At 49.6% G+C, this 27,529-nt stretch overlaps 1 protein-coding gene across 1 annotated transcript; it reads left to right on the plus strand.

Moving 5' to 3' along the window:
* Nucleotides 1–1,007: 1,007 nt before the first annotated feature.
* On the plus strand, nt 1,008–26,883 carry SHD (Src homology 2 domain containing transforming protein D). The gene is made up of 6 exons (XM_075611351.1): nt 1,008–1,571; nt 6,992–7,112; nt 23,712–23,894; nt 24,088–24,259; nt 24,347–24,460; nt 24,744–26,883. The coding sequence occupies exons 1-6, from the start codon at nt 1,266–1,268 to the stop codon at nt 24,928–24,930; spliced, it is 1,083 nt and encodes a 360-aa protein (XP_075467466.1). The 5' UTR covers nt 1,008–1,265; the 3' UTR covers nt 24,931–26,883.
* Nucleotides 26,884–27,529: the final 646 nt, after the last annotated feature.

Genomic DNA, 27,529 nt, shown 5'->3' on the forward strand with positions numbered 1-27,529 from the left:
CTTCTGGGGTCCCCCTGGACGGGAGAGGGACTTCTTGTTCATGGGAGCACTTTTTGGAGCTGAGTTTTGGGGGTCAGGACAGACTCCCCTCCCCAGATGTTCTCCTGGTTGCTCCACTCCCTGCATCTTTTGTCTGATCTGGACAATACATCTTTCTCTAAGCCACCCCCTGCTTTCCACCCTGAGGACAGTCACAGAACAGATGTTAGGGTATTAATTATCTCTCCCCCTGGGGCTGCTTTGGGGGGGGGGAGGTGGGGGGTAATGAGATGCCTAATTTGATGAGCTCTAGAAGGAGGTGGGTTATCTAAATGGGGGTGGGAAAGCACAGCCAGATCTCATTTTAATGACTCTACTAATCACTCTTCCCCCTCCTCTGCTTCTCACCTTTCTCTGATTCTGTAGATCCACGTGTCCCGACTTCGGACATATTATCCCCGGTTAACCAAACCTTGCCGGCGAATTATAACGGGTGCCCCCCACCACCCCTCAGTTTGGCTTTGCTTCTGTCCGAGGGTGTGGAGTTTAGCACAAAGAGCAGCACAGTTTAACAAGAACAAGTTCTGTGGCTCGCCATCTCCCCTCCCTTTCTATCCCGCCCCCTTTCTCTCCCCCCCCCCTTTCTCTTCTCTCCCCCCCCCCCTTTCTTTCTCTCCCCCCCCCTTTCTCTTCTCTCCCCCCCCCTTTCTCTTCTCTCCCCCCCCTTTCTCTTCTCTCTCCCCCCTTTCTCTTCTCTCTCCCCCCCTTCTCTCCCCTCCCCCCCCCTTTCTCTCCCCTCCCCCTCCCCTTTCTCTCCCCTCCCCCTCCCCTTTCTCTCCCCTCCCCCTCCTCTCCCCTCCCCCCCCTTTCTCTCCCCCTCCCTTTCTCTCCCCTCCCCCCCCTTTCTCTCCCCCCCCCTTTCTCTCCCCCCCCTTTCTCTCCCCCTCCTCCCTTTCTTTCCCCCTCCTCCCTTTCTCTCCCCCCCTCCCTTTCTGCCCCCCCCTCCCTTTCTGCCCCCCTCCCTTTCATCTTCCCTCCCCCTCCATTTCTTTCCCATCTCCTACCTTTCTCCCTGCCCCCTAAGACCTCGGGTGTCTTTTAAGGCTACCCGTGAATAATTCACTCTTGTATAAGCGCTGGGCGGTGTATGCGGACTGTGGCACAGTAAGACAGACTCTGCCCCACAGAGCTTGCACTCTTCGTGGCTGAGGATAAAGGGGCTTTATTATCCCGCCGTTAGGGGTGACCCCGGGGTCCCACTTCCAAGGCCTCAGCAGGGTGGTCTCATGGCGAGGTGGTTGAGGGATTACCTGAGTTTTGGGAGCAGGAGGTCCCCCCCGGAGCCCCCCAAACCCGACTACACGGAGAGTGAGATCCTGCGCGCCTACAGGGCACAGAAGAGCTTGGATTTTGAGGACCCCTATGAGGAGCGGGACGCTGACACTGGGGGTCCGGGGTCCCCGGCCAGACTGGGGGGGCTGGAGGTGACTTTCATGTCCCCCAGACACCGGCTCATCAAGGTGGAACCAGCACAGCCCGGCCGGAGTGGCAGAGCCCGACTGGCAGCAGCTGAGGAGGAAGTGTCGGACAAGGTAAGTAACCAACTGGGGGTGGGGTGTGCGTGTGATAGTTGTGCCTCTTTGTGTGTGTGTGTGTGTGTGTGTGTGTGTTTAGACTTAAATGCTGACATTGATGGATGATACTACAAAGCTTTTCCTCTGTAGTTGTCCTCAGCATCATTAATATAAATGCTTGTCCCCATGCAGGACATATTTGGGAATATCTGCTCTAAAGGTGTTTGGGCACTGACCTCTGAAGGTGTGTGTGTGTGTGTGTGTGTGTGTGTGTGTGTGTGTGTGTGTGTGTGTGTGTGTGTGTGTGTGTGTGTGTGTGTGTGTGTGTGTGTGTGTGTCCACATCAGTGTCCCTGCCTGCGGAGCAATAGAGATACAGAGATGGGGCAGGTATTTGAATGACTCGCTGACCTCAGATAAATCATAAGCATGGAGCTGAGCGGGGCAGCGAGTGTTTTACAAGGGAGAGTAAATCGTGGTGACCCCAAAACTCCTCTTCTCCTCCCTGCCCCTCTTCTCCTCCCTGCCCTTCTTCTACCCATCCCTCCTCTTCTCCTCTCTCTTTCATTCACTTGATTTCTCTTTTATTCTCTCTTCTCATTCCCCTTCACCCTCTTTTGTTTATCCCTCTCATTCTCTAATTTGTCACCCTCCCCTTTCTCCTTATTATCCTCCTCTCCCTTGTTCTATTTCCCCCTTTCTCTCCTTCTGTCTGTCTTTCTACTCTTCCTCATTGACATACCCTCTTTCTCGTCCTCTCTTTCTACTTATCTTGTCTCTCTCTCTCTCTCTCTCTTTCCCTTTGTCCATCCCACTGTAAAAGGCTGCGTCCCCGCTGCCGCTGAGCTCGCTGTGCGCTCGGCGCTTGCCGCTTTTACTTATTGGAATCTTAATACTCACATCCCCGCTCACGTGGCGCGCATGGGCACGCACGCTGTCCCAAGCGTGGCGCTTGCGGAGACAAAAAAAGCGCGTGACTTTGAAGCACGCTCAACATGCCCCCAACGCCCCCCCCTGCGCGCACTTGCAAAATAGACCGGACACCCAGCGCTCATGCTTGCAGAGTTGGTGACATCACCGCTCTCAAGCATGAGCGCGGTTATTGCCAACGGGGACGCAGCCTAAGGCTGGGGCCATGGTGCTTTTGCTCGCGTGGAGGCGCGCGGAGGCTGTGGGAAAGCGGGTGCTCACATGACCGGCCTGTCTCGCCAAGAAATCAGTTTGAACTGATTGACACTGCCTTAAGGCAGTCTGATCGCTCAGCGTCCGCACGGTCTGCGGCATCATGGCCCCAGCCTAAGTCAATAGGTTATTATAGGATGACTGTAGCTCCTGTCCAATGCCCCACTGTATATCTGTACTTGGCGCTTGCATGGGGCCAGGGACAGACAGCCATCCATTCCCAAAATTATACCACCTTCACTCCATAAAATATTATCTTTCTAATCCGAGCACAGGATCCCAGGAGAGTACCCCGAGCACAGGATCCCCACCCAGAGCACAGGATCCCCACCCGCCCAGGGCTATAACACCCTCGGAGCTGGAGGAGTTAATTAATCCAACACATAACTGAAACAGGAGCCTATAACATAGTGCCACTCCAGGAGTCCTATTCCCACCAGCAAGGGCAATAAGGCACTTCAATCTCCGAAGATGAGAACATTTCAGGGTGGTGGGGATGAACTGGGTATATTTGCGGGGTAACTCCCTGAGTGCCTAAGCAATGCGCTTTCCGGCACTCCAAGGTGGCGTTAATCTCTGTGCCACACAGAGGTAACATGATTGGTGTGATTATCCTGAGCTGTGAGCAGGGTGTTGGGATGTGAGTTTGAGAGGCGCGGGCCCTGTGCAGGTCTGTCACGCTGTGGGTGTTTGATGAGAGAGGTCTGAGCTGCTGATATCTCACGCAGACTCCCGACTCTGGCTAAATATAGAAAGTAATAGAGGTGAGAAACAAGGTCAGGTAATCTAGGGAGGAGAGCGGCTGAGTGTATGAGGGAGGAGAGAAGTGTGTGTGTATGTATGTGTATGTATATATATATATATATGTATGTGTATGTATATATATATGTATGTGTATATATATATATGTATGTGTGTATATATATATATATATATATATATATATATATCTATATATATATCATAAATGTGAATCTAACTCAGCAGCTTCAGACAACTCAAAGAAGTATGGAGAGATGTATGATGGGTATTATCCGCAAAGACACAAAAAATAATGAATGGGTTAGAAAGCAAACAAAAGTCTGTGACCTCATCACACGGGTGAAAAAATGTAAATGGCAGTGAGCCAAACATAATCGCAAGAACAAATTACCATTGTTGGACAAAGATGGTACTCAACTGGATTCCAAGGGAGATTAAAAGACCAAGACACTGACCAAAAGTAAGATGTTAGGATGAATCCAGAACATTTGTTGGAGCAACGTGAAGAAGAGAGGCTTTATATCGCAGTGCCTGGAAGATCACTGGGGAGGCTTCATCCACCAGTGGATTCACAAGGACAGAGTGTGTGTGTGTGTGTGTGTGTGTGTGTGTGTGTGTGTGTGTGTGTGTGTGTGTGTATGTATATGTATATATATATATATATATATATATATATATATATATATATATAACTATATATATATATATATATATATAACCCTCCCTGCCCGGCTCCTAGGTAGATGACAACGGTGTGCAGTTTTTGACAACTCGGCAAAGTTTGCCTCACTTCAGGGTGCTGGATTCAGGTGTCTGTGCGATGACATAGCAAAGGTTAAAATGATGGGTGCCAGGAACTTTTGTATTACAACTCCACTCTTTTTCATGTGCACGGGGACACCACACACACATATACATGATATAGTTGTACGTTGCTTTACATCATTCTTTGCTATTCATGAAGCGGTCCTTCCCCAGGTGCCCACTCTTAACACTCAGAGGGAGGTGCATATATTTGGCTGTGTTACCTGTAATTGACCCAGCCTCCCTCTTCGGAGTAACGTCCGTTATACCCCGTCTACTTAGCGCCCTTACTGGTATCCTGGCCGCTTCTATGCAGGTAAAGACTATACCCCATTCCTGATTGGGAACTGCCACTTCCTTACAGGTTGTAGAGCTGATCCGCTGACACCCGTGAGCCCTCTGCATGTGGCCCTCTGTGGCGTGTCTGTCTCTCCTCTCTGGGACCTGCATGTTTCTATTGGGCATCTTATTGGATTCTTGCTATAAGAGCGCACTCCCTATCTGTAACATAATAAAAACAGGGGGGCCTGATCTCTCCTCCCCGAGGCTCCTCTCCTCTTGTCCTCCAGGAACCTCCTTTCCAGAACCGTCCTCTCCTATATATGTCAAAATGCCGAAGCTGCGGGATACTGGTAGCAGAGGTCATCTTAGAAGCGCAAAGGCAATACAGTACAGCACACACACTCAATACAGTGAGTGATATGGTCACTCCATTCTTCACATCATTCCTGCTCTTGGCAACACTCAGTCCCTCCCCTAACAAAACTGCAGGAGTAGGGCATAGCCCATGCTGTCGCTGGAGAGTCTGAGAAGGGCCTGGCCGTACATTTTGCGCCACTCTGCATCCTTGGGGGGAAACTCGTTCCCTCTTAACGCAAGCAACATTTCTTGGTAGCGTGGCGGCTCCTCTCCTACTGTCCTCACAGAACCTTGCTTCCAGAACCTTCCTTCTCTCCTATATACGTCCCTGTGACGTCCGTACTCCTGTGGCAAAATAGGGTGGGGCCTAACATATACTGCTCTACTATTAACCCCTTGCAGCAAACTGGTAACCCCAATGAGGGGGTGAGGGGGGGTTACATATATTACAAACAAACAAAAAAGTAAGAGCAGCACAAATCATACCGGAGGTAAATACCTCACTAATAAGTACTGATTACAAAATACTTGCACCTGTGTACCCAAATGTGTATAAAAAAACACTAATACCAAGAGGATATATATATATATATATATATATATATATATATATATATATATATATATATATATATGGCTCGACAAATTGTAAACAATGTCGCTCGGCCGAAAATAAAATGCACTCGCCCCCCCTCAGATTTTCTGTTTAACCCCTCCCCCCCTCCCTTTTACCAGCGGCGTGGTGCAGCGTTCTTCCGGCATTCTTCTGCACGTCCTGTGTCTCCAACTCCAACTCCGTCAAAGTGGCTGCGTGGCGTCAAGTTGCCATGGCAACGGTCCGCTGCATGCCGTCACGTAGCGTCCCGTTGTCATGACAACGCTGCATCATTTGATGCCACGCCGCCATTTTGACGGGAGTTGGAGGGGGAGATACAGGAGGTGCAGAAGATTGCCGGAAGAACTCTGCACCACGCCGCTGCATCCGCCGCCATTACCTAATTACCTAATTATTTAAACACCTGATTTAATTTAGATGATAAAACCAGGGTTTCACGTACTTTTGCACATACCCTGACTCTTAATTACTAATTGTTTGTCTAATTCAGCGGTGCGCAAACTCCCTGCGCTTGCACCCCCCTTACCTGCTGCCTCCTCAGTCGTGCCCCCCCTCGCCTCTAATGATGCTGCGGGGTCATTTGATGCCGCGTTGCCATGTAGACGCGTGGACAAAAAGCCGGTAAGTAAATTTACAGAGGACTTGCGCTCTTAGCGGGGGGCCTCTGTAACCACCGCGCGGCCCACGCCCCCCCCCCCCAATAAAGGTTTGCGCAACGCTGGTCTAATTCATACATCATTTTGTTTCAAAAGACATGGAATTAGTTAATATAAACCCTATTGGATATTTAAGAAAAGACTTGTTTTGATTCAAGAAAGTTATCATGGAAAAACTATGGAATTTCCATAATTATCATTGCGGTTCACAAAAATTTTCTCGCAACTGTGTCTCATATATATATACTCATATACAGTCATACCCCGCTTTAAGGACACTCACTTTAAGTACACTAGTAAGTAAGGACATATCGCCCAATAGGCAAACGGCAGCTCGTGCATGCGCCTGTCAGCACGCCCTGAACAGCAATACCGGCTCCCTACCTGTACCGAAGCTGTGCGCAAGCGGGGAGACTATAGAGCCTGTTACACATGCGTTATTTACATCAGTTATGCACGTATATAACGATTGCAGTACAGTACATGCATCGATAAGTGGGGAAAAGGGACTGCTTCACTTTAAGTACATTTTCGCTTTACATACATGCTCCGGTCCCATTGCGTACGTTAATGCGGGGTATGCCTGTATATATAACACACACACACACACACACACACACACACACACACACACACACACACACACACACACACACACACACACACACACACACACACACACACACACTGTATGTGAGTGCATAAAATCCATAGTGCTGAGCTGTGAGATCTATGTTCCTCTCCATGTCTCACGTTGGTACCCCTCATGTCTGCTCTCAGGTCACCGCCGGCAGTGAATATTCCGACCCATTTGATTCGAAGAACGAAGAGATTTTCGATAATGAAGAGCTGGAAAACACCAGCTACATGGAGCCGTATGAGATCCAGAGACAGACTGCAGGTGAGGGGGCATCGGACCCCTACAGTTATCAGGGACAGGCTCACAGTCCTGATTTATAACTAAAGCAGGGTAACCTCCTGAGTGCAGGTTATCAGGGACAGGCTCAGACAGTCCTGGGTTTATATAACATGTACAGGGACCTCTTGACTGCAGATGATCAGAGACAGCAATAGAAATGGACGGGTGAGAGAGTGGGGGGGAGAGAAAGAGAAGGGGAGGCTCCGGTGGAAACCAGATTTATTTAGTAGTTTTTATTTGGGGCCCCCCTGTTTTAAGTGTCCCAGGTAACCCAAAGCCTTAATCTTGCCCTGTTCTGTGGTGTGTATGTAGCGCATGTTCCCCCACCCCATGGGAGATATGGCGGCTACCGTGTGTGTGTTGTGTTACCTGTGGCTCACATTTGGGCGGAGCCTGGGGTGTGCCTGATCCGTCAGGTGCAAATGCCTCCACCTGTAGCGGGATCCTACTATGTGGGATGGCCCCGTTACAGGACCCAAATAAGAATATACACGTAATGATAGACAACAGTTTTACTATAGGCAAGCGAACAGAATAACAGTACCACACAAATGTGGGCCACGCACAGCCATTTCCCCACAGGACCCGTCAACCCAACAAACTCCCACACCCCGATGGAATGTCCCCACAAAGTACCGAGGTGCTGCTGGGCACCTAACCTCCCCGTTGTCCATAAGAGCTAACCCACCCAAATGTGTGAGACAGCGCTGCCCACTAGGACTGAAGGTGTACAGTTGGTGCACTTGGTGAGGTACCTGCCGGGTGCTCCAACACCCGGTAGCGCTGATACGGTAAGGTGGTATCCAGTGGTGTCATCCGCAAAGCCTCCGCCTCTATGTTGGGTGGTGTCCCGCTTGGACGGTTCCACCATGAAGAATGTCTCTGTACGTATGGTTATGATGATCCAGTCCCAGATCACCATGGGCACAGGTCACAGCTGCGTCCTGGGTTTTCCTCACGCTAGTGCTACAGGACAGGCGATCGGGTCGCCTGCCACAAGCTCCTTGCTTCCGCCGGCACTCCCCGCATGCTACCGCTACTCTCCCCACGCTCTCCCCCAGCCTCCGCTGCCAGACGCAGTTGCACCCAGAGGTAGGAGGCAGACAGGGGACCAGGGGGGACCCAGGCTATATGTAGATAGCCAGGTCCATGTCTCTCAGCCCCCGATTCCTATTGATCATCCGGCATTCGGTGCAACATTCTTCACAGAAGTAGTATGTTATAGTGCAATCTTGCAGGTTTGCAACTCCAAATTCTCGTAGCATTGAACACCGTTGCTTGCAGTCATTTTCACCGCACATCTCGACTCTAGGATGGTATTCTGTGTATCGGCAGTAAGATGTGTTACTGGGCTATCTCTCAACAGCTCGCTTAGGGTACTGCTGGACTAAATGCTGATGTGCTTTTTGCTCCCCATAGACAAGACGGGGGCTTCTCCCGGGCTGCTAGTGCAGGGGTACTCAACTCCACTCCTCAGTATTTCGTGTAACCGCCACCATTGCATGATCAGCTTGTAAACTAATATTAATACCAGTGAGGTGGAACGTATACATTTTATCAAGGTCGACTCCAACCTTTCCCCCTGATGTGTGCATAGCCCGTACTGCTGGGGGAATCAATCTTGTATGCACATCTTGCCAGCCTGCTTAAACACACACACAGCTTAGAAAAGTGGCGTTATGATGAGATTTGTCAAATTGTACTGCCCTATATTGGTTAAAGGATGTGCAATTAAAATCACCCCCAAACGATCACTTTTGCTACATGTAAACACTGCGGGATTGCAGAGAACAGTTCTCTTCTCTCTGCCCTTATGTAAGGTGCATAAACAGTTATCATTCCATGTTATTATTGAAAATATTGAGCATCGAGAAGCAAGCATCTCCCTAGTTTTATGTCTAGTATTTTTGGTGCAGTGTGTTGCATCTCTTGAAGAGGACAGCCAACCCTCTGTACCTTTCTGGGCCAAAAGACCGGAAAGAAGGACCCCAGATCCATTCTTTACTGCGGCTCAAAATGTCTCTTTTGCAACTCAGTCTGGTCTCTTGCAGAAAGATGACTTATTTTGGTACATCTTTCACACGGAATAAAGCGTCCCGTCTGGTCAGTTCAACTTTGATACTGTTTACGTTTATTGTTGACACTCCCAATCGAGGTGAGAAGGATAGTTGTTAATTTGCAAGTTTTTCATTCAATGTGTGTTCTTTTTCTTGCCACTGGTTGGCGATTCCTACTTGCTGGGTACTTATTTCAGTGCCTGTTACGTCTTCTTGTACACTGGCAGGAGATACTGTGTATGTATGGTACCTCTTGTACACTGGCAGCAGGCGGTGTGTGTATGGTATCTCCTATGCACAGGCAGCAGGCGGTGTGTGTATGATATCTCCTATGCACAGGCAGCAGGCGGTGTGTGTATGGTATCTCCTGTGCGCTGGCAGCAGGCGGTGTGTATGGTATCTCTTGTACACTGGCAGCAGGCGGTGTGTGTATGGTATCTCCTGTGCTCTGGCAGCAGGCGGTGTGTGTATGGTATCTCTTGTACACTGGCAGCAGGCGGTGTGTGTATGGTATCTCTTGTACACTGGCAGCAGGCGGTGTGTGTATGGTATCTCCTATGCATAGGCAGCAGGCGGTGTGTGTATGGTATCTCCTATGCATAGGCAGCAGGCGGTGTGTCTATGGTATCTCCTATGGACAAGCAGCAGGCGGTGTGTGTATGGTATCTCCTGTGCACAGGAAGCAGGCGGTGTGTGTATGGTATCTCCTGTGCGCTGGCAGAAGGCGGTGTGTGTATGGTATCTCCTGTGCACAGGCAGCAGACGGTGTGTGTATGGTATCTCCTGTGCGCTGGCAGCAGGCGGTGTGTGTATAGTATCTCGTATGCACAGGCAGCAGGCGGTGTGTGTATGGTATCTCCTGTGCACAGGCAGCAGGCGGTGTGTGTATGATATTTCCTGTGCGCTGGCAGCAGGCGGTGTGTGTATGATATTTCCTGTGCGCTGGCAGCAGGCGGTGTGTGTATGGTATCTCCTGTACACTGGCAGCAGGCGGTGTGTGTATGATATTTCCTGTGCGCTGGCAGCAGGCGGTGTGTGTATGGTATCTCCTGTGCGCTGGCAGCAGGCGGTGTGTGTATGGTATCTCCTGTGCGCTGGCAGCAGGCGGTGTGTGTATGGTATCTCCTGTACACTGGCAGCAGACTGTGTGTGTATGGTATCTTCTGTACACTGGCAGCAGACGGTGTGTGTATGGTATCTCCTGTGTGCTGGCAGCAGGCGGTGTGTGTATGGTATCTCCTATGCACAGGCAGCAGACGGTGTGTGTATGGTATCTCCTGTGCGCTGGCAGCAGGCGGTGTGTGTATGGTATCTCCTATGCACAGGCAGCAGACGGTGTGTGTATGGTATCTCCTGTGCACAGGCAGCAGGCGGTGTGTGTATAGTATCTCCTGTGCGCTGGCAGCAGGCGGTGTGTGTATGGTATCTCCTGTGCACAGGCAGCAGACGGTGTGTGTATGGTATCTCCTGTGCGCTGGCAGCAGGCGGTGTGTGTATGGTATCTCCTGTGCGCTGGCAGCAGGCGGTGTGTGTATGGTATCTCCTGTGCACAGGCAGCAGGCGGTGTGTGTATGATATTTCCTGTGCGCTGGCAGCAGGCGGTGTGTGTATGGTATCTCCTGTACACTGGCAGCAGGCGGTGTGTGTATGATATTTCCTGTGCGCTGGCAGCAGGCGGTGTGTGTATAATATCTCCTATGCACAGGCAGCAGGCGGTGTGTGTATGGTATCTCCTGTGTACAGGCAGCAGGCGGTGTGTGTATGGTATCTCCTGTACACTGGCAGCAGGCGGTGTGTGTATGATATCTCCTGTGCGCTGGCAGCAGGCAGTGTGTGTATAATATCTCCTATGCACAGGCAGCAGGCGGTGTGTGTATGGTATCTCCTGTGTACAGGCAGCAGGCGGTGTGTGTATGGTATCTCCTATGCACAGGCAGCAGGCGGTGTGTGTATGGTATCTCCTATGCACAGGCAGCAGACGGTGTGTGTATGGTATCTCCTGTGCGCTGGCAGCAGGCGGTGTGTGTATGGTATCTCCTATGCACAGGCAGCAGACGGTGTGTGTATGGTATCTCCTGTGCGCTGGCAGCAGGCGGTGTGTGTATGGTATCTCCTGTGCTCTGGCAGCAGGCGGTGTGTGTATAGTATCTCCTGTGCGCTGGCAGCAGGCAGTGTGTGTATGGTATCTCCTGTGCACTGGCAGCAGGCGGTGTGTGTATGATATTTCCTGTGCGCTGGCAGCAGGCGGTGTGTGTATGGTATCTCCTGTGCGTTGGCAGCAGGCGGTGTGTGTATGGTATCTCCTATGCACAGGCAGCAGGCGGTGTGTGTATGGTGTCTCCTGTGCGCTGGCAGCAGGCGGTGTGTGTATAGTATCTCCTATGCTCTGGCAGCAGGCGGTGTGTGTATGGTATCTCCTATGCACAGGCAGCAGGCGGTGTGTGTATGGTATCTCCTGTACACTGGCAGCAGGCGGTGTGTGTATGATATTTCCTGTGCGCTGGCAGCAGGCGGTGTGTGTATGGTATCTCCTGTGCGCTGGCAGCAGGCGGTGTGTGTATGGTATCTCCTGTGCGCTGGCAGCAGGCAGTGTGTGTATGGTATCTCCTGTGCGCTGGCAGCAGGCGGTGTGTGTATGATATTTCCTGTGCGCTGGCAGCAGACGGTGTGTGTATGGTATCTCCTGTGCACAGGCAGCAGGCGGTGTGTGTATAGTATCTCCTGTGCGCTGGCAGCAGGCGGTGTGTGTATGGTATCTCCTGTGCACAGGCAGCAGGCGGTGTGTGTATGGTATCTCCTATGCACAGGCAGCAGGCGGTGTGTGTATGGTATCTCCTGTGCACAGGCAGCAGGCGGTGTGTGTATGGTATCTCCTATGCACAGGCAGCAGGCGGTGTGTGTATGGTATCTCCTATGCACAGGCAGCAGGCGGTGTGTGTATGGTATCTCTTATGCACAGGCAGCAGGTGGTGTGTGTATAGAATCTCGTATGCACAGGCAGCAGGCGGTGTGTGTATAATATTTCCTGTGCGCTGGCAGCAGGCGGTGTGTGTATGGTATCTCCTGTGCGCTGGCAGCAGGCGGTGTGTGTATGGTATCTCCTGTGCGCTGGCAGCAGGCGGTGTGTGTATGGTATCTCCTGTGCGCTGGCAGCAGGCGGTGTGTGTATGGTATCTCCTGTGCTCTGGCAGCAGGCGGTGTGTGTATAGTATCTCCTATGCACAGGCAGCAGGCGGTGTGTGTATGGTATCTCCTATGCACAGGCAGCAGGCGGTGTGTGTATGGTATCTCCTATGCACAGGCAGCAGGCGGTGTGTGTATAGTATCTCCTATGCACAGGCAGCAGGCGGTGTGTGTATGGTATCTCCTATGCACAGGCAGCAGGCGGTGTGTGTATGGTATCTCCTGTGCGCTGGCAGCAGGCGGTGTGTGTATGGTATCTCCTGTGCGCTGGCAGCAGGCAGTGTGTGTATGGTATCTCCTGTGCGCTGGCAGCAGGCAGTGTGTGTATGGTATCTCCTGTGCGCTGGCAGCAGGCAGTGTGTGTATGGTATCTCCTGTGCGCTGGCAGCAGGCGGTGTGTGTATGGTATCTCCTGTGCGCTGGCAGCAGGCGGTGTGTGTATGGTATCTTCTGTACACTGGCAGCAGGCGGTGTGTGTATGGTATCTTCTGTACACTGGCAGCAGGCGGTGTGTGTATGGTATCTCCTATGCACAGGCAGCAGGCGGTGTGTGTATGGTATCTCCTATGCACAGGCAGCAGGCGGTGTGTGTATGGTATCTCCTATGCACAGGCAGCAGGCGGTGTGTGTATGGTATCTCCTGTGCGCTGGCAGCAGACGGTGTGTGTATGGTATCTCCTGTGCGCTGGCAGCAGACGGTGTGTGTATGGTATCTCCTGTGCGCTGGCAGCAGGCGGTGTGTGTATGGTATCTCCTGTGCGCTGGCAGCAGGCGGTGTGTGTATGGTATCTCCTGTGCACAGGCAGCAGGCGGTGTGTGTATAGTATCTCCTGTGCGCTGGCAGCAGGCGGTGTGTGTATGGTATCTCCTATGCACAGGCAGCAGGCGGTGTGTGTATGGTATCTCCTGTGCGCTGGCAGCAGGCGGTGTGTGTATGGTATCTCCTGTGCGCTGGCAGCAGGCGGTGTGTGTATGGTATTTCCTATGCACAGGCAGCAGGCGGTGTGTGTATGGTATCTCCTATGCACAGGCAGCAGGCGGTGTGTGTATGGTATCTCCTGTGCGCTGGCAGCAGACGGTGTGTGTATGGTATCTCCTGTGCGCTGGCAGCAGGCGGTGTGTGTATGGTATCTCCTGTGCACAGGCAGCAGGCGGTGTGTGTATAGTATCTCCTGTGCGCTGGCAGCAGGCGGTGTGTGTATGGTATCTCCTGTGCACAGGCAGCAGGCGGTGTGTGTATAGTATCTCCTGTGCGCTGGCAGCAGGCGGTGTGTGTATGGTATCTCCTGTGCACAGGCAGCAGGCGGTGTGTGTATGGTATCTCCTGTGCGCTGGCAGCAGACGGTGTGTGTATGGTATCTCCTGTGCGCTGGCAGCAGACGGTGTGTGTATGGTATCTCCTGTGCACAGGCAGCAGGCGGTGTGTGTATGGTATCTCCTATGCACAGGCAGCAGGCGGTGTGTGTATGGTATCTCCTGTGCACAGGCAGCAGGCGGTGTGTGTATGGTATCTCTTATGCACAGGCAGCAGGTGGTGTGTGTATAGAATCTCGTATGCACAGGCAGCAGGCGGTGTGTGTATAATATTTCCTGTGCGCTGGCAGCAGGCGGTGTGTGTATGGTATCTCCTGTGCGCTGGCAGCAGGCGGTGTGTGTATGGTATCTCCTGTACACTGGCAGCAGACGGTGTGTGTATGGTATCTCCTGTACACTGGCAGCAGGGGGTGTGTGTATGGTATCTCTTGTGCGCTGGCAACAGGCGGTGTGTGTATGGTATCTCTTGTGCGCTGGCAGCAGGCAGTGTGTGTATAGTATCTCCTGTACACTGGCAGCAGGCGGTGTGTGTATGGTATCTCCTGTACACTGGCAGCAGACGGTGTGTGTATGGTATCTCCTGTACACTGGCAGCAGGGGGTGTGTGTATGGTATCTCTTGTGCGCTGGCAACAGGCGGTGTGTGTATAGTATCTCCTGTACACTGGCAGCAGGCGGTGTGTGTATGGTATCTCCTGTACACTGGCAGCAGGCGGTGTGTGTATGGTATCTCCTGTACACTGGCAGCAGGCGGTGTGTGTATGGTATCTCTTGTGCGCTGGCAACAGGCGGTGTGTGTATAGTATCTCCTGTGTACAGGCAGCAGGCGGTGTGTGTATGGTATCTTCTGTACACTGGCAGCAGGCGGTGTATGTATGGTATCTCCTGTGCGCTGGCAGCAGGCGGTGTGTGTATGGTATCTCCTGTGCGCTGGCAGCAGGCGGTGTGTGTATAGTTTCTCCTATGCACAGGCAGCAGGCGGTGTGTGTATGGTATCTCCTGTGCGCTGGCAGCAGGCGGTGTGTGTATGGTATCTCCTATGCACAGGCAGCAGGCAGTGTGTGTATAGTATCTCCTGTGCACTGGCAGCAGGCGGTGTGTGTATGGTATCTCCTGTGCGCTGGCAGCAGGCGGTGTGTGTATAGTTTCTCCTATGCACAGGCAGCAGGAGGTGTGTGTATGGTATCTCCTGTACACAGGCAGCAGGCGGTGTGTGTATGGTATCTCCTGTACACAGGCAGCAGGCAGTGTGTGTATGATATTTCCTGTGCGCTGCCAGCAGGCGGTGTGTGTATGGTATATCCTATGCACAGGCAGCAGGCGGTGTGTATGGTATCTCCTGTGCGCTGGCAGCACGCGGTGTGTGTATGGTATCTCCTGTGCACAGGCAGCAGGCGGTGTGTGTATAATATCTCCTATGCACAGGCAGCAGGCGGTGTGTGTATGGTATCTCCTGTGCGCTGGCAGCAGGTGGTGTGTGTATGGTATTTCCTGTGCGCTGGCAGCAGGCGGTGTGTTTATGGTATCTAATGTGCGCTGGCAGCAGGCGTTGTGTGTATGGTATCTCTGAACGCTGGCAGCAGGCGGTGTGTGTATGGAATCTCCTGTGCGCTGGCAGAAGGCAGTGTGTGTATGGTATCTCCTGTGCGCTGGCAGAAGGCAGTGTGTGTATGGTATCTCCTGTGCGCTGGCAGCAGACGGTGTGTGTATGGTATCTCCTGTGCGCTGGCAGCAGGCGGTGTGTGTATGGTATCTCCTGTGCGCTGGCAGCAGGCGGTGTGTGTATGGTATCTCCTGTGCGCTAGCAGCAGGCGGTGTGTGTATGGTATCTCCTGTGCGCTGGCAGAAGGCAGTGTGTGTATGGTATCTCCTGTGCGCTGGCAGAAGGCGGTGTGTGTATGGTATCTCCTGTGCGCTGGCAGCAGGCGGTGTGTGTATGGTATCTCCTGTGCGCTGGTTAGTTTGCATCTCCTGGTCACTTGTTTCTTTTACTTGGAGTGTCCTGTTTCCGCCTGTGTGCACGGCACCCCCGGGTTTGTGTTGCAGACTTCAGCTGCGGTAGAAGAAACATCCCGTTTACCAATTCTCATGAGTTTATTACACATTCTCTAAAAGATTTTCATGTGAAAGGAGTAAGGAAAGCGGAATTGGAATCATCTTCTGACTTGAAACAGTTATTTTTTGATTCAGCATTTGTCCAACATATTCTATTTCGGGTCTCCTGCCATTGGACCACAGAAGGTCGGCCTCACACCATCCCTCCTTTTAAGAGGATGTTGAGTTGATCACTTGAGTTAAATCTTTCTCTAGGTTCGCAGGCATTTTGTTTGGAAGTGGGTAATCTTTCTGATTCTGTTTGTATTTACGGATCCGTTCTCTGCAGACTCAGCACCAGGATGCTGCTTTGATGAGGCAGCACTGTTAACATACACGGGTCAGATCTGCTTGTGGAGAGGTCTTCCTTGCTGATTTGCACCTTCTCCTCTTCTGATAATTTAGCAGCGGGTTCAAGGTGAGCTGAGGATTGTTTTTCAGAATCATCAGCCCCAGTTCCCTGTTTCAAAGTGTCCTCACCAGGCGTTTCTCTGATCTGCATGTCAGTACACTGACTCTCTGTGGTAAGTTCCTGCAGCCTCAGGGCATGATCCAGCTCAGTGTGCATTGATTTCCATGCTGCCTGTCTCTTGTGCCTCAGTGTTTGCAGGCTGTATGCTCTGCCTGGAAGCTCTGCTGAAAGCTCTGCCTGGAAGCTCTGCTGAAAGTTCTGCCTGGAAGCGCGGCTGGGAGGTTTGCTGGCTTCCACTGCTGCCTTCCTCCTGTTTCCCAGTACTACACTCCCTTCCTTTTTGCTTTCACCCTGTGAGTAAAGTTCTTTCTTTTGCAACATGTTTTTAATAGTTTTTTGGTGCTTTTTTTAATCCTAGGTCTCTAGATAAAACACGATTTTGACGTTGCCTTTTTCTTTTCCTTCATCCATTTCTCTTTTTCTGTTTTCCCTTCCTCTTTCTTTTTCCATCTGAACCCTCCTCTGTTCTCTTTCCACCAGCATCAGATCCACACGTTCTCCATTTGCATTTGTTTGTTTTATTGCTAGGCCAAATCTATGCACTTTCCTAGAGATTTCTGCCCAGCTCCTTCAACTTGCTCCTGCATTAGAGGCCATGCTAAGACCCTAGTGGGAGCTCAACATAGCACGTCTTTTATCTGTGAGGGTGACCTCCATTACTACAGATTATCTGGGACAGGCTCAGCCAGTCCTGGGTTTATATGTAATGTAGGGTATTTTTTATTTATAAAAAACAAAACATATTTACAAACATATCAATACAAAAGCAACAAACTTAAATTAAAATATGCAATTTTTCCAGAATATTTACACTGTATACAGAAAGTATTTCCACACTTATATATGAACGCCCGCCCATCTTCTCTCCCAGGACTTCATATCCCATCTGACTCTCTCTCCCAGCTTTATTTTCTTTATTTGCTCTATAACCTGTTCAACTGCACAGGTAACAGGCACAAGAACCTTTTCTGTGGAGAGAAGACTGCGGGTGATCCACAACCTATATTTCACAAGTGCATTGATTAACACCACTGTGCTACAGCTGTAACCCTGCAAGTGATCCCTAAACACACCATATACTATATCACAATAGCTTTGACCCTTTAAATCTGGCATTCGTAATGAGGCGGCCATGCCTTCCCACATCTCCACTGCGTAGGGGCACTCCAGGAGGAGGTGCTCCATCGTCTCCAGGATCCCGGCACAGGAACCTCGGGGGCAGTTCCTGTCCGCTATGTTTTAAAATTTTAAATTTGCTCTTACATAAAGACGCCCATGGAAAGTCAACCAGACGGTATCCTGCACCCAGAGAGGGATTCCTGGGTCTAATAGATTCTGTAAGGCCTCTTTCTGGTCCTCTATATCACAGTGTTTCAGATCTAATTGTGAGACACATATTCTGCTCAATACTACCCAGTACAATTTTTTCCTGGGAACAGAATTAATTTCCAGAGCAGTTATTTTACATATATTTAAGAATTTGTACATAATCCTCATATATTCTGGCATATATACAGGCATACCCCGGTTTAAGTACACTCACTTTAAGTACACTCACGAGTAAGTACATCTCGCTCAATAGGCAAACTGCAGCTCACGCATGCGCCAGTCAGCATGTCCTGAACAGCAATACCGGCTCCCTACCTGTACCGAAGCTGTGCGCAAGCGGGGAGACTATAGAGCCTGTTACAAATGCCTTATTTCCATCAGTTATGCACGTATATGACGTTTGCAGTACAGTACATGCATTGATAAGTGGGAAAAAGGTAGTGCTTCACTTTAAGTACATTTTCGCTTTACATACATGCTCCGGTCCCATTGCGTACGCTAATGTGGGGTATGCCTGTAGATCTTTTACAATAATTCTTTTAACAGGTTTGCCATCTAGCCAGTTTTTAAGAGGGGACACCCACTTCCTAAAATATATATGCCAAAACTGGTCATCTCTGTTGAGAAAATTCTGCAAATTAAAACATACAAAAATGAGAGAAAAAAATAATACAGGGTTCACCATTCCCAAACCGCCTTTCTCTCTCGGCAAATAAATAATGTCTCGCTTTAACACATTCAAACGATTTCCCCAGAGCAATTGAAAAAAAAGACTATTTAAAGTAACAGTAATTTCTTCAAGGGGGAGGAAATACAAAACTTAAATACACAAAAATAGGTATCAAAAAGATCTTAATCGTTTTAACTTTTTCTCTAAAAGAGAATTTCCACTTCTTCCACCGTTCTACCTTTACCTTACAGATGTTCAGTTTCTCCTTCCAGTTGTGAACACCAGAATTCTCTTTTCCAAAATAAATCCCTAAGAGGCATTGTCTATCTGAATATCCTCAGGTAGACTAAAGGGGGTTTCCTCTTTTCCTAACCAGCAGGCCACAGACTTATCCTGATTCACCAGGGAGTTGGAAACATTTGAGTATTTATTTATTTCCTGGTTAATACCTTCAAATGAACTTTTTGAGGCAACATAAATACAAACGTCGTCTGCATACGCCTGGCACTTAACTCGCCCCTCGTGTTGAGAACCCTCACAGGGTACGGCTTGAATGTGACTGTTCTGCTCCAGGTGTCTTAAAAAGGGGTTTATGGAGAAAATGTATAATAGGGGGTTCAGCGGGCAGCCCTGTCTAACACCCGACTTTATGGGAAAGGATTCCCTTACCCAGCCATTAATGACCGGTCTTCCATAAGCTCCTTCATACAGCAGAGCCAGTTTCTCCACAAAAGTATCTGGGAAACCATATCTTTCCAGAGTTTTAAAAAGATAGTCATGATCCACCCTATCGAAGGCTTTGGCCTGATCAAGATTTAACAGGTACCCCGACAGACCTCCATTCCTGCCCATCTCAAACATCTCCCTGATGTTAATTAAATTATTAGCGATGTTCCTTCACTTAATGGCACAGGATTGGGAACTCGTTATCACCTTCTCAGCGATGTTACTCATCCGATTTATAAGGCTCTTCGCTAAGATTTTATAATCATTGTTTAGTAAGGCTAATGGTCGCCAACTTTTTAATTCTTTCGGATCCCCTTTCTTATATAATAAGGTTAACAGGGATTCACGCTGAGAGTGAGAGAGACCTATCCCTCCCAGAGAAGCATTATAAACGTTTGCCAATATTTCAGCTAAAACCTCACGAAAAACTTTATAAAATTCAGCAGTGATTCCATCTGCCCCGGGGGTTTTGTTACCTGAGAGGGTCTTAATTGCATTAGACACGTCCCTTGCTGTGATTGGGGAGTCTAAGTCTATCAGGTCATCCTCAGAAACTGATGGGACGTTAATAGATCCCAGATAATTGCCCATTTCTACAGGATCAATAGGTTTTTTGCTAAAAAACTCTGCATAGTATTCAGAGACAACGTTAAGCATCTCATCTTTACTAGTTACACACACACCCTGTACATCTTTTAGGCCACATATAACCTTCTTTTTAGTTCTGGTTTTACAATTTTCAAAGGGATCTGGAGAATAAATCCCACAGCCACCAAAATCCTTCTCATTTGTTAAAGAGGATAACCGTTCATATTGTAATAACCTCATACTTTCCTTAACAAACCTATACTGCTCAGAATTCACTTCTTGACCATTCTGCATTCTCGTATATAATTGCAGCAATTTAGAACGGAGGGCCAAATATTTCTTGTACCTCGCCTGGTTTGTTAGACCTGTGGTTTATTAAAAAATCTTTTAATGTCTTTTTTAGTGACCTCCCACCAATGCACTATATTGGGATACAGAACTTGTGTGGATACACAGTCCTTGAAGAACTGTAGGAAACTTTCTCTTACAGTCTCATCCTGTAACATGGAGGAGTTCAGCTTCCAAACACTGCGACCTAGAATCACAGAGGAATCTAAGTGTAGGGTTATCTGTAGAATAGCATGGTCAGAATATTCTACAGGTGATAATCTGCAGCTGGCAGTATTTACATTTCTCCTAACATATAACCTGTCTATTCTGTTTTTTCTCTCCCCACATACATATGTGTATCCTGGAGTATTTGGGTTGTGAAATCTATAAACATCACTTAAATTAGCCTGTTTACACATATCATTTAGGAACACTATATCATATTCCAATACTTCTCTACCGCTGCCACGGTCTAGATTCGAGGTCACACAATTAAAATCACCCCCTAGAACGAGACATTTGGATGTAAATAAAAAAGGTTTAACCAAACCAAACAAATCCTTTCTTTGTTTTTTTGTTTGGTAGCCATACACATTAATTAATCTGTGCTTGACATTCTGGAATGACACATCTAGGATAAGACATCGGCCTGGGCTCAAGTCAATCACTTTTTCACACTGGAAGTCATATCCCTTGAATAGAAACCCCACCCCATCACACAGGTCAGGGCCGTAGGTCCAAAAAGATGCACCGCTTGTCCATTCCGCAGAAACTGCCGAAATTTCCCTAAGGGAAGAGAGTCTGGTTTCCTGCACGAATAAAATGTCAAAGTCTAGGTCCTTGAAAGCGTTATATGCCAGCGATCGTCTCTTCCTGGTTTTTATGGAGTTAACATTTAAAGACCCTACTTTTAGAGGGGTGAGGGAGGGATGCGCTATTCTGAGTTGATGTTGTTACACTCCACATGTCTTCTATTTGTGCTTTTTTTTCTCTTTCGTTCTCTCTTTGCCAGGCGATGACCCTCTTTTGTTGGAAGGCGGCCTCATCTCCACGTCCTGTGAAGCTATAGTTTTATCACTTTTACTGTCCGTCTTTGGGGTAATGGTTGTACCTATGACAGTGGATCCTGCGGGTTGTTCCACCTCCATCCTGTTGATGTTTTGAGGAGATGGTTCCTCCTGGGAATTCCTCATTGCTTCTGCATCTGGGGCTTCGTGGATACTCATTTTCTCTTTTTCCTGCTGTTCCTCTTCTTCCTGATCTTCCACCCTATCAGCCCAGGACTTTTGCAGTGGCTGAAACATGTTCCGTATCTTTAGGCGGTCAATCACCTCAGTAAGGTAATTTTTTTTTAATTCTAGGACAAGCTCAACTGCACGAGGGTTGTCCTTACTTGCTGGCTTTGCAGCTATGGGAGTTTTCTTCCGTGACATATGAACCTCCCATGTGGATCCTCCTGCTTCCTCATCATCAGCCACTGCTTCTAGATGTTCTGGAGCAGGGAGTGCCTTCTGGCTTTGTTCTTTTGTGCTTTCAAGGGGCATCTCCATCTCACACCTCTCCTGGTGCACTGGTCCCTCTTGGGAGTCTTTGTTCTGTGTGGTCTGAGAAGAGAGGGGATTACTTCTGGTGTCCTATCTTTCTACTGTGATTTGACTGCGGATTTCCTTTAAAACCTCCTCAATCGGACGCAAACCCATGGAGTCCCTCCTCTCTGCAGCTGGCCACTGTGCCTCGGAGTGCAGGTCTTTGTCCACCTCTGTTGTAGGGTGCTGCAGAACATACTCTTGTGCTTGATTGTGTTGGGCATGGGGACACACATTGTATGAATGCCCACTTCTTGAGCATAAGTTGCACAAAATGTTGTTCTTACATTCATTTCGGTGGTGCCCAAAATCTTTGCATAGGCTGCATCTGATCTTGTTACACCCTGATGAAAAGTGTGATCTGGATCCACACTTAAAGCAACATTTGGGCTGCCCACGGTAGAAACACCTTCCTCTTTCATTTCCAATGTATATGAAGTTTGGTAAGTGTGTCACACTGTTGTCTGCACACACTAGTTTCACCTCAAACTGATATCCTCCATTCCAGTATTCACCATTGTATAGTTTCCTTGGTCCTTTGAGTATGTCACACTGGCGCTTCAGCCAGAACTCAATGTCAGCCACTGGGATAGATTCGTGGTCAAAGATAATATTCACTATCACAGTCTCAGGCTTAGATATCGCTGTGGCCTCAAAAGACTTCCACTCAGGGCTGCTACTCACTGCTTTGTATCTCTCCCAGAATTTCTCAAGGTGGGTGGAGGTCTTAAAACTGATATCGTAGTATGGCGAATAAGGGCCATGCAGGAGGGCGTAAATATCCTCTGGGGCAAAACGCAAAGATTTCTTTATTAGTGTATTCCCCACATAATCAAAACCTGGATCTTTCTCTCTTGGTCCCAGAAATGTCAGTCTCACCACATTCCTTCTTCTTAAAGGGTTTCTTATGGGAATAGTGGGAAATAATCTCAAACCTTTCAGTGATTTCCATGCGTTTTGCTGTGAATCACTGGGTTTTGCTGGTTCTGTATTTTCCTGGCAGTCTGAGCCCCCAGCAGCTGAAACCTGATCCAGACTATCAGTGCTGATTGCAGGCACCAGGTACAGCTGATTTTCCTCTCTCAGTGAGGTTTCCCCTCTCTGGCAATCTGACTCCCCTGCAGCTTCTGTGTGTGTCTCCCAGCAGCTGAGAGCTGTTCCAGGTTAGCAGTGCTGGTTTCAGGTACCTGTGTGCTCTGTGTATCTGTCAGGGCGTTAACCCTTTCTGGCTCACAGTTTAGCTCCATTGCCTCTTCAGAGTTTATTGCAATGGGCTCTGAGTGAGAAGGAAGTTTCTCAGGGTCTCTTTCCATTGTTTCTGCCTCCACTGCTGTCTGCAATGTACCTGTGTTTGCCTCCTGACTGACTCCTGCTGCAATCACCTCATGTAGGAGGCTATCAGCCTCAGTTTCCATGAGCTGAGGACTCTCAGCCTCTCTTCCCTTGTCACATTCAGCCTCTGCATTGGGTTTGGGCACTTTGCTATAAGGCTTGTTTGTCTGCCTGCTCTCTCTTGCCGCGCGCCTCCCCTTTTCCAGCTCAGCCTCTCTTTTCTTTTTGTTCTCTGTTATAACATTACTTTGCTGCTGGGATTTACTGCTCTGGGTTTGTATGTTACTTTCCCCGGACAGAACCAGCACATCACCTGTTCCCTGTGTCTCTTCCTCTATTCCTTCCTGCTCAGCAATCTCTTTCTCTCTTGTCTTCTCTCTCTGAATTCTCCTCAATTCTCTTTCCGTTTGCAAAAGATCCTCAGTGTCAGTAACATCCAGGCCACAGCCCCTGGGATTCCCAGGTTCACCTGCCCCAGCACCACCACCCCCTCCTGGGTCTGAGGCCATGCTGAGCCCCTAGTGGGAGCTCAAACAGACACAGCCTCTCTCTGCAAGGGTGACCTCCTGACTGCAGGGTATCAGGAAAGAGTTTGGAAGAGCCAACACGTTGGTTCTTCATGGCTTTATATATCTGCTTTAAGGAAGTCTGTAGTGGACTACTCTTCTGTACCCTACTTTTGCATGTGTTTAATAAGGACCTTGACAAGATGGCCGTTTAGAGCAGTCGGCACCGACCATTATATTTTCAGAACATTTTCCAAAAAAAGTGCCTACAGAAAAATGACTTTCTTCTTTTCAGATTATGAAGGACAGGCTCAGACAGTCCGGGGTTTAGATCTAATGAAGGGTATCTCTCGCTCTCTCCCCCATGTTTCTCTCTCTCTCTGTCCCTCATGCAGGTCTGCACTGGATAGGGGAGAGGGCAACAGAGAGAGGGGTGCAGCTCTATGACTCCCCGTATGAGGAGCGCTGTAGGAGGACTCCTCGAGACAGCCGACAGCCCCCTGAAGATGAGAGACCGGCAGACGAGTATGACCAGCCCTGGGAGTGGAAAAAAGATGACATCAACCGAGCGTTTGCAGGTACAGAGAGGACAGGATTTTAGGGAGACATTAGAATGACAAGGACACTGACACTGAAAGGGAGACACAGGGGTGACAGTCAAAGATTGGCAGTAAGACAGAGGACCCAGACAGAGTGATGCTGTGACAGGAACACGTGCGATGGTGCAAGCGATGCGTATCTTTTTGTGACATTGTGTTGCCCCCCTCACAGTGCAGTTTGAAGGGTCAGATTGGGGGCGCAGCTCCTCACCTGGCAGAGAGCGGCTCCTGCAGCCCAAACCCAGGAGCCCAGGAGGAATCCGACCACACAGCCCCTCCCCCAGCCCTGAGCGCGTCCCACCAGGAGATCGCGGAACCCTGAGCCTGCCCCTGCACAGACAAGAGTGAGTAACTCTGCAGAGAGTGGGGGGACATGTGGGGCAGTGGGGGGCTTTGTGTGACTCACTGCACCCACTTCCCTCCCTGCCCAGTTGGTATCACGGAGCTCTAAGCCGCTCGGATGCTGAGAACCGTCTGTACGAGTGTGCACTGGGAGGCTTCCTACTGCGCAGAGAGAGCGAGAGCGAGTATTACCTATCACTGCGGTGAGTGCACAGAGGCAATGTAACACAATGTAACACAACACAATCTAAAGCAATGCACCACATCACAACGACACAACACAGCGACAGAGTACTGCCTGTCACTGCAGTTAGTACGCAATAACATAGCATACCACAATATTGTGTACTGCCTGTCATTGTGAGTAGCTCACATCACAATGTAGCACAGCATTGAATATTACTTGTCACTGCACGGAGTACACAGCTGTATATGAATGTGTGTGTCAGTATTATGTACAGTGACGTGTCTCTTTGCCTGTGTCAGGGGGTGTCACAGCGTTCTGCACGTGAAGGTGACACGCACACACGACTGCCATTTCACGATGGGTGAAAGCTGCCCGTCCTTCCTCAGTGTCCTCGAGCTGGTCCAGCATTATATACAGCACCGGCTGCCCGTCCCAGGGGGGGAACAACTGTCGTTGCAGTGCCCAGTGCTCGCAGTGACACGGTGACAGCAGAGGTCATAGTGACCGTCACAGCATATGCCAGACCCTGGTGAGACTGCAATGGCCCCATGGTGACAAGGTGACTGCCAGACCACATGTGGACAGTATGCTGGTGGTGACACTTTGACTGGCAGAGCACATGTCCCTGCAGTGACATCGGAGGCTAACAGCCAATCACAGCTCATAGCCCTAGGCAGGAATACCATGATGCACATACTTACTGAGCAGAGCAAGAAGAAAAGGAAGACAGAGCGCACCGACGTCTGCATTCAATCACTTTATTATCAATAAAAACAATATCCCAACTTACAAAAAGTGTTAATATTTGAACATGATCAAAGCAAATGCCGGGAGCCGTGCATGTGCATTGGCGTTCCTGCGTGGTCTGCATCACCACCAAGGTCTCAGCTGCCGGATGCTTGAACTGGAGTCTGGCGAAATAGGACCAACCTCCTACGCGTTTCACACTTTACGTGCTACATCAAGAGGTAGTTACAGAGATGTATAGCAGAATATCTAAAACCCCTAATCATTCCTTATCCAATACAAAAATGCAATTTATAAGAGAAATGCCATGAATGATATATAGATATATATATCCAGTGTTCGACAAACCTATACATTTGCACACCCCGGGCGAGTGGATTTAACATCGTGGCGAGCTCCTATTGGCCCAAGCAGCACACGTGTGGTACTAGGTGGCGAGTAGATTTTTTGTTCGGCGAGCAGACACATACACATACACACACACACACACACACACACACATACATACATACATACATACATACACACACACATCACTAACATTCAGGGACCATTTAACACCTTAAGTTATAAATCGCATACAGCACAGGGGGGAGGGATAGGCTTCAGTGAGATACATTCCAAGATGCACTGTTTTAAAGTAAAACACTCACTTACTTTATCCATAGTAACACCGCCAGAAGAAGAGATCAGTGTATCTCGAAAGCTCGCACAAATAAAAGCATTTCGTTAGCCACAGAACGGTATAGTCTACTCATTTTCGATTATATATATATATATATATTTGACAAAACGCTACAGCGTGAAACGCGTAGGTGTGGGCTCTCTGCCTGTGTTTGTCATTTTTAATGATCCAATAAATTAGATCATTTTTTATCGTGGGAACGCTCTCCGTCTCATCCTTTTTCACTTAAATGGAAGTAGTGCTCGGCGTTTTTGGTTGCGTTTTTTTATTGTTTATAAAATGATTGAGTACTGGCATTGGTGCGCTCTGTCTGCCTTCTCTTCTTGCTCTGTTTGGAGAACATGTTGGTGAGGGATTTTGAACGCCCTCTATGAAGAGGAGCCGCAAGAGGAGTTTCAAGCCTTCCCCCACCGGATTCACAGAGCTTTCTGCACAGCGGACAAACTTACTGAGTGGCACTGGGATACTTTGTGACAGTGCTCAGCAGGAGGAACACTCCTGCCTGTGGGACTTCCTGTGTGTGACACCCCCCAAATGTTCTGGGGGGGGCTATACTTGTGTTCGGAATCTGGGCATGCAAGAAAGGTTTTGAGAGGGGGAAGAACGTGACTGTCCTATCATTGCTATGTCCCCTCTATCTTTTCCTCCCCTCTTGATTTATTGTTTTCCACCTCTCACGCTCTCCCCCTCCTGGTCTCTCTTCTCTCTCCCGCCCTGGTCTCTCTTCTCTCTCCCCCTCCTGGTCTCCCTTCTCCCCCCCCCCTGGTCTCTCTTCTCTCCCCCCCCCCTGGTCTCTCTTCTCTCTCCCCCCCCTGTCTCTCTTCTCTCTCCCCCCTCCTGGTCTCTCTTCTCTCTCCCCGTCCTGGTCTCTCTTCTCTCTCTCCCCCTCCTGGTCTCTCTTCTCGCTCTCCCCCTCCTGGTCTCTCTTCTCTCTCCCCCTCCTGGTCTCTCTTCTCTCTCCCGCCCTGGTCTCTCTTCTCTCTCCCCCTCCTGGTCTCCCTTCTCCCCCCCCCCTGGTCTCTCTTCTCTCCCCCCCCCCTGGTCTCTCTTCTCTCTCCCCCCCCTGTCTCTCTTCTCTCTCCCCCCTCCTGGTCTCTCTTCTCTCTCCCCGTCCTGGTCTCTCTTCTCTCTCTCCCCCTCCTGGTCTCTCTTCTCGCTCTCCCCCTCCTGGTCTCTCTTCTCTCTCCCCCTCCTGGTCTCTCTTCTCTCTCCCCCTCCTGGTCTCTCTTCTCTCTCCTCCTCCTGGTCTCTCTTCTCTCTCCCCCTCCACGTCTCTCTTCTCTCTCCCCCTCCTCGTCTCTCTTCTCTCTCCCCCTCCTGGTCTCTCTTCTCTCTCCCCCTCCTGGTCTCTCTTCTCTCTCCCCCTCCTCGTCTCTCTTCTCTCTCCCCCTCCTGGTCTCTCTTCTCTCTCCCCCTCCTGGTCTCTCTTCTCTCTCCCCCTCCTGGTCTCTCTTCTTTCTCCCCCTCCTGGTCTCTTTTTTTTCTCCCCCTCCTGGTCTCTCTTCTCTCTCCCCCTCCTGGTCTCTCTTCTCTCTCCCCCTCCTGGTCTCTCTTCTCTCTCCCCCTCCTGGTCTCTCTTCTCTCCTCTCACTTCTCTTCCTCTCCTGGTCTCTATTCTCTCCCCCTCCTGGTCTCTCTCTTCTCTCCCCCTCA

This window comes from Ascaphus truei, chromosome 8 (assembly GCF_040206685.1).
Source record: "Ascaphus truei isolate aAscTru1 chromosome 8, aAscTru1.hap1, whole genome shotgun sequence".
NCBI lineage: Eukaryota > Metazoa > Chordata > Amphibia > Anura > Ascaphidae > Ascaphus > Ascaphus truei.

What these genes read in the sequence shown, in the direction of transcription:
- SHD (XM_075611351.1), top strand. Translation starts at nt 1,266, where the DNA reads ATGGCGAGGTGGTTGAGGGATTACCTGAGTTTTGGGAGCAGGAGGTCC. An exon ending in GATCCAGAGACAGACTGCAG is followed by an intron (nt 7,113 to 23,711) that starts GTGAGGGGGCAT and finishes TCCCTCATGCAG; the next exon opens with GTCTGCACTGGATAGGGGAG. An exon ending in GAGTATTACCTATCACTGCG is followed by an intron (nt 24,461 to 24,743) that starts GTGAGTGCACAG and finishes TGCCTGTGTCAG; the next exon opens with GGGGTGTCACAGCGTTCTGC.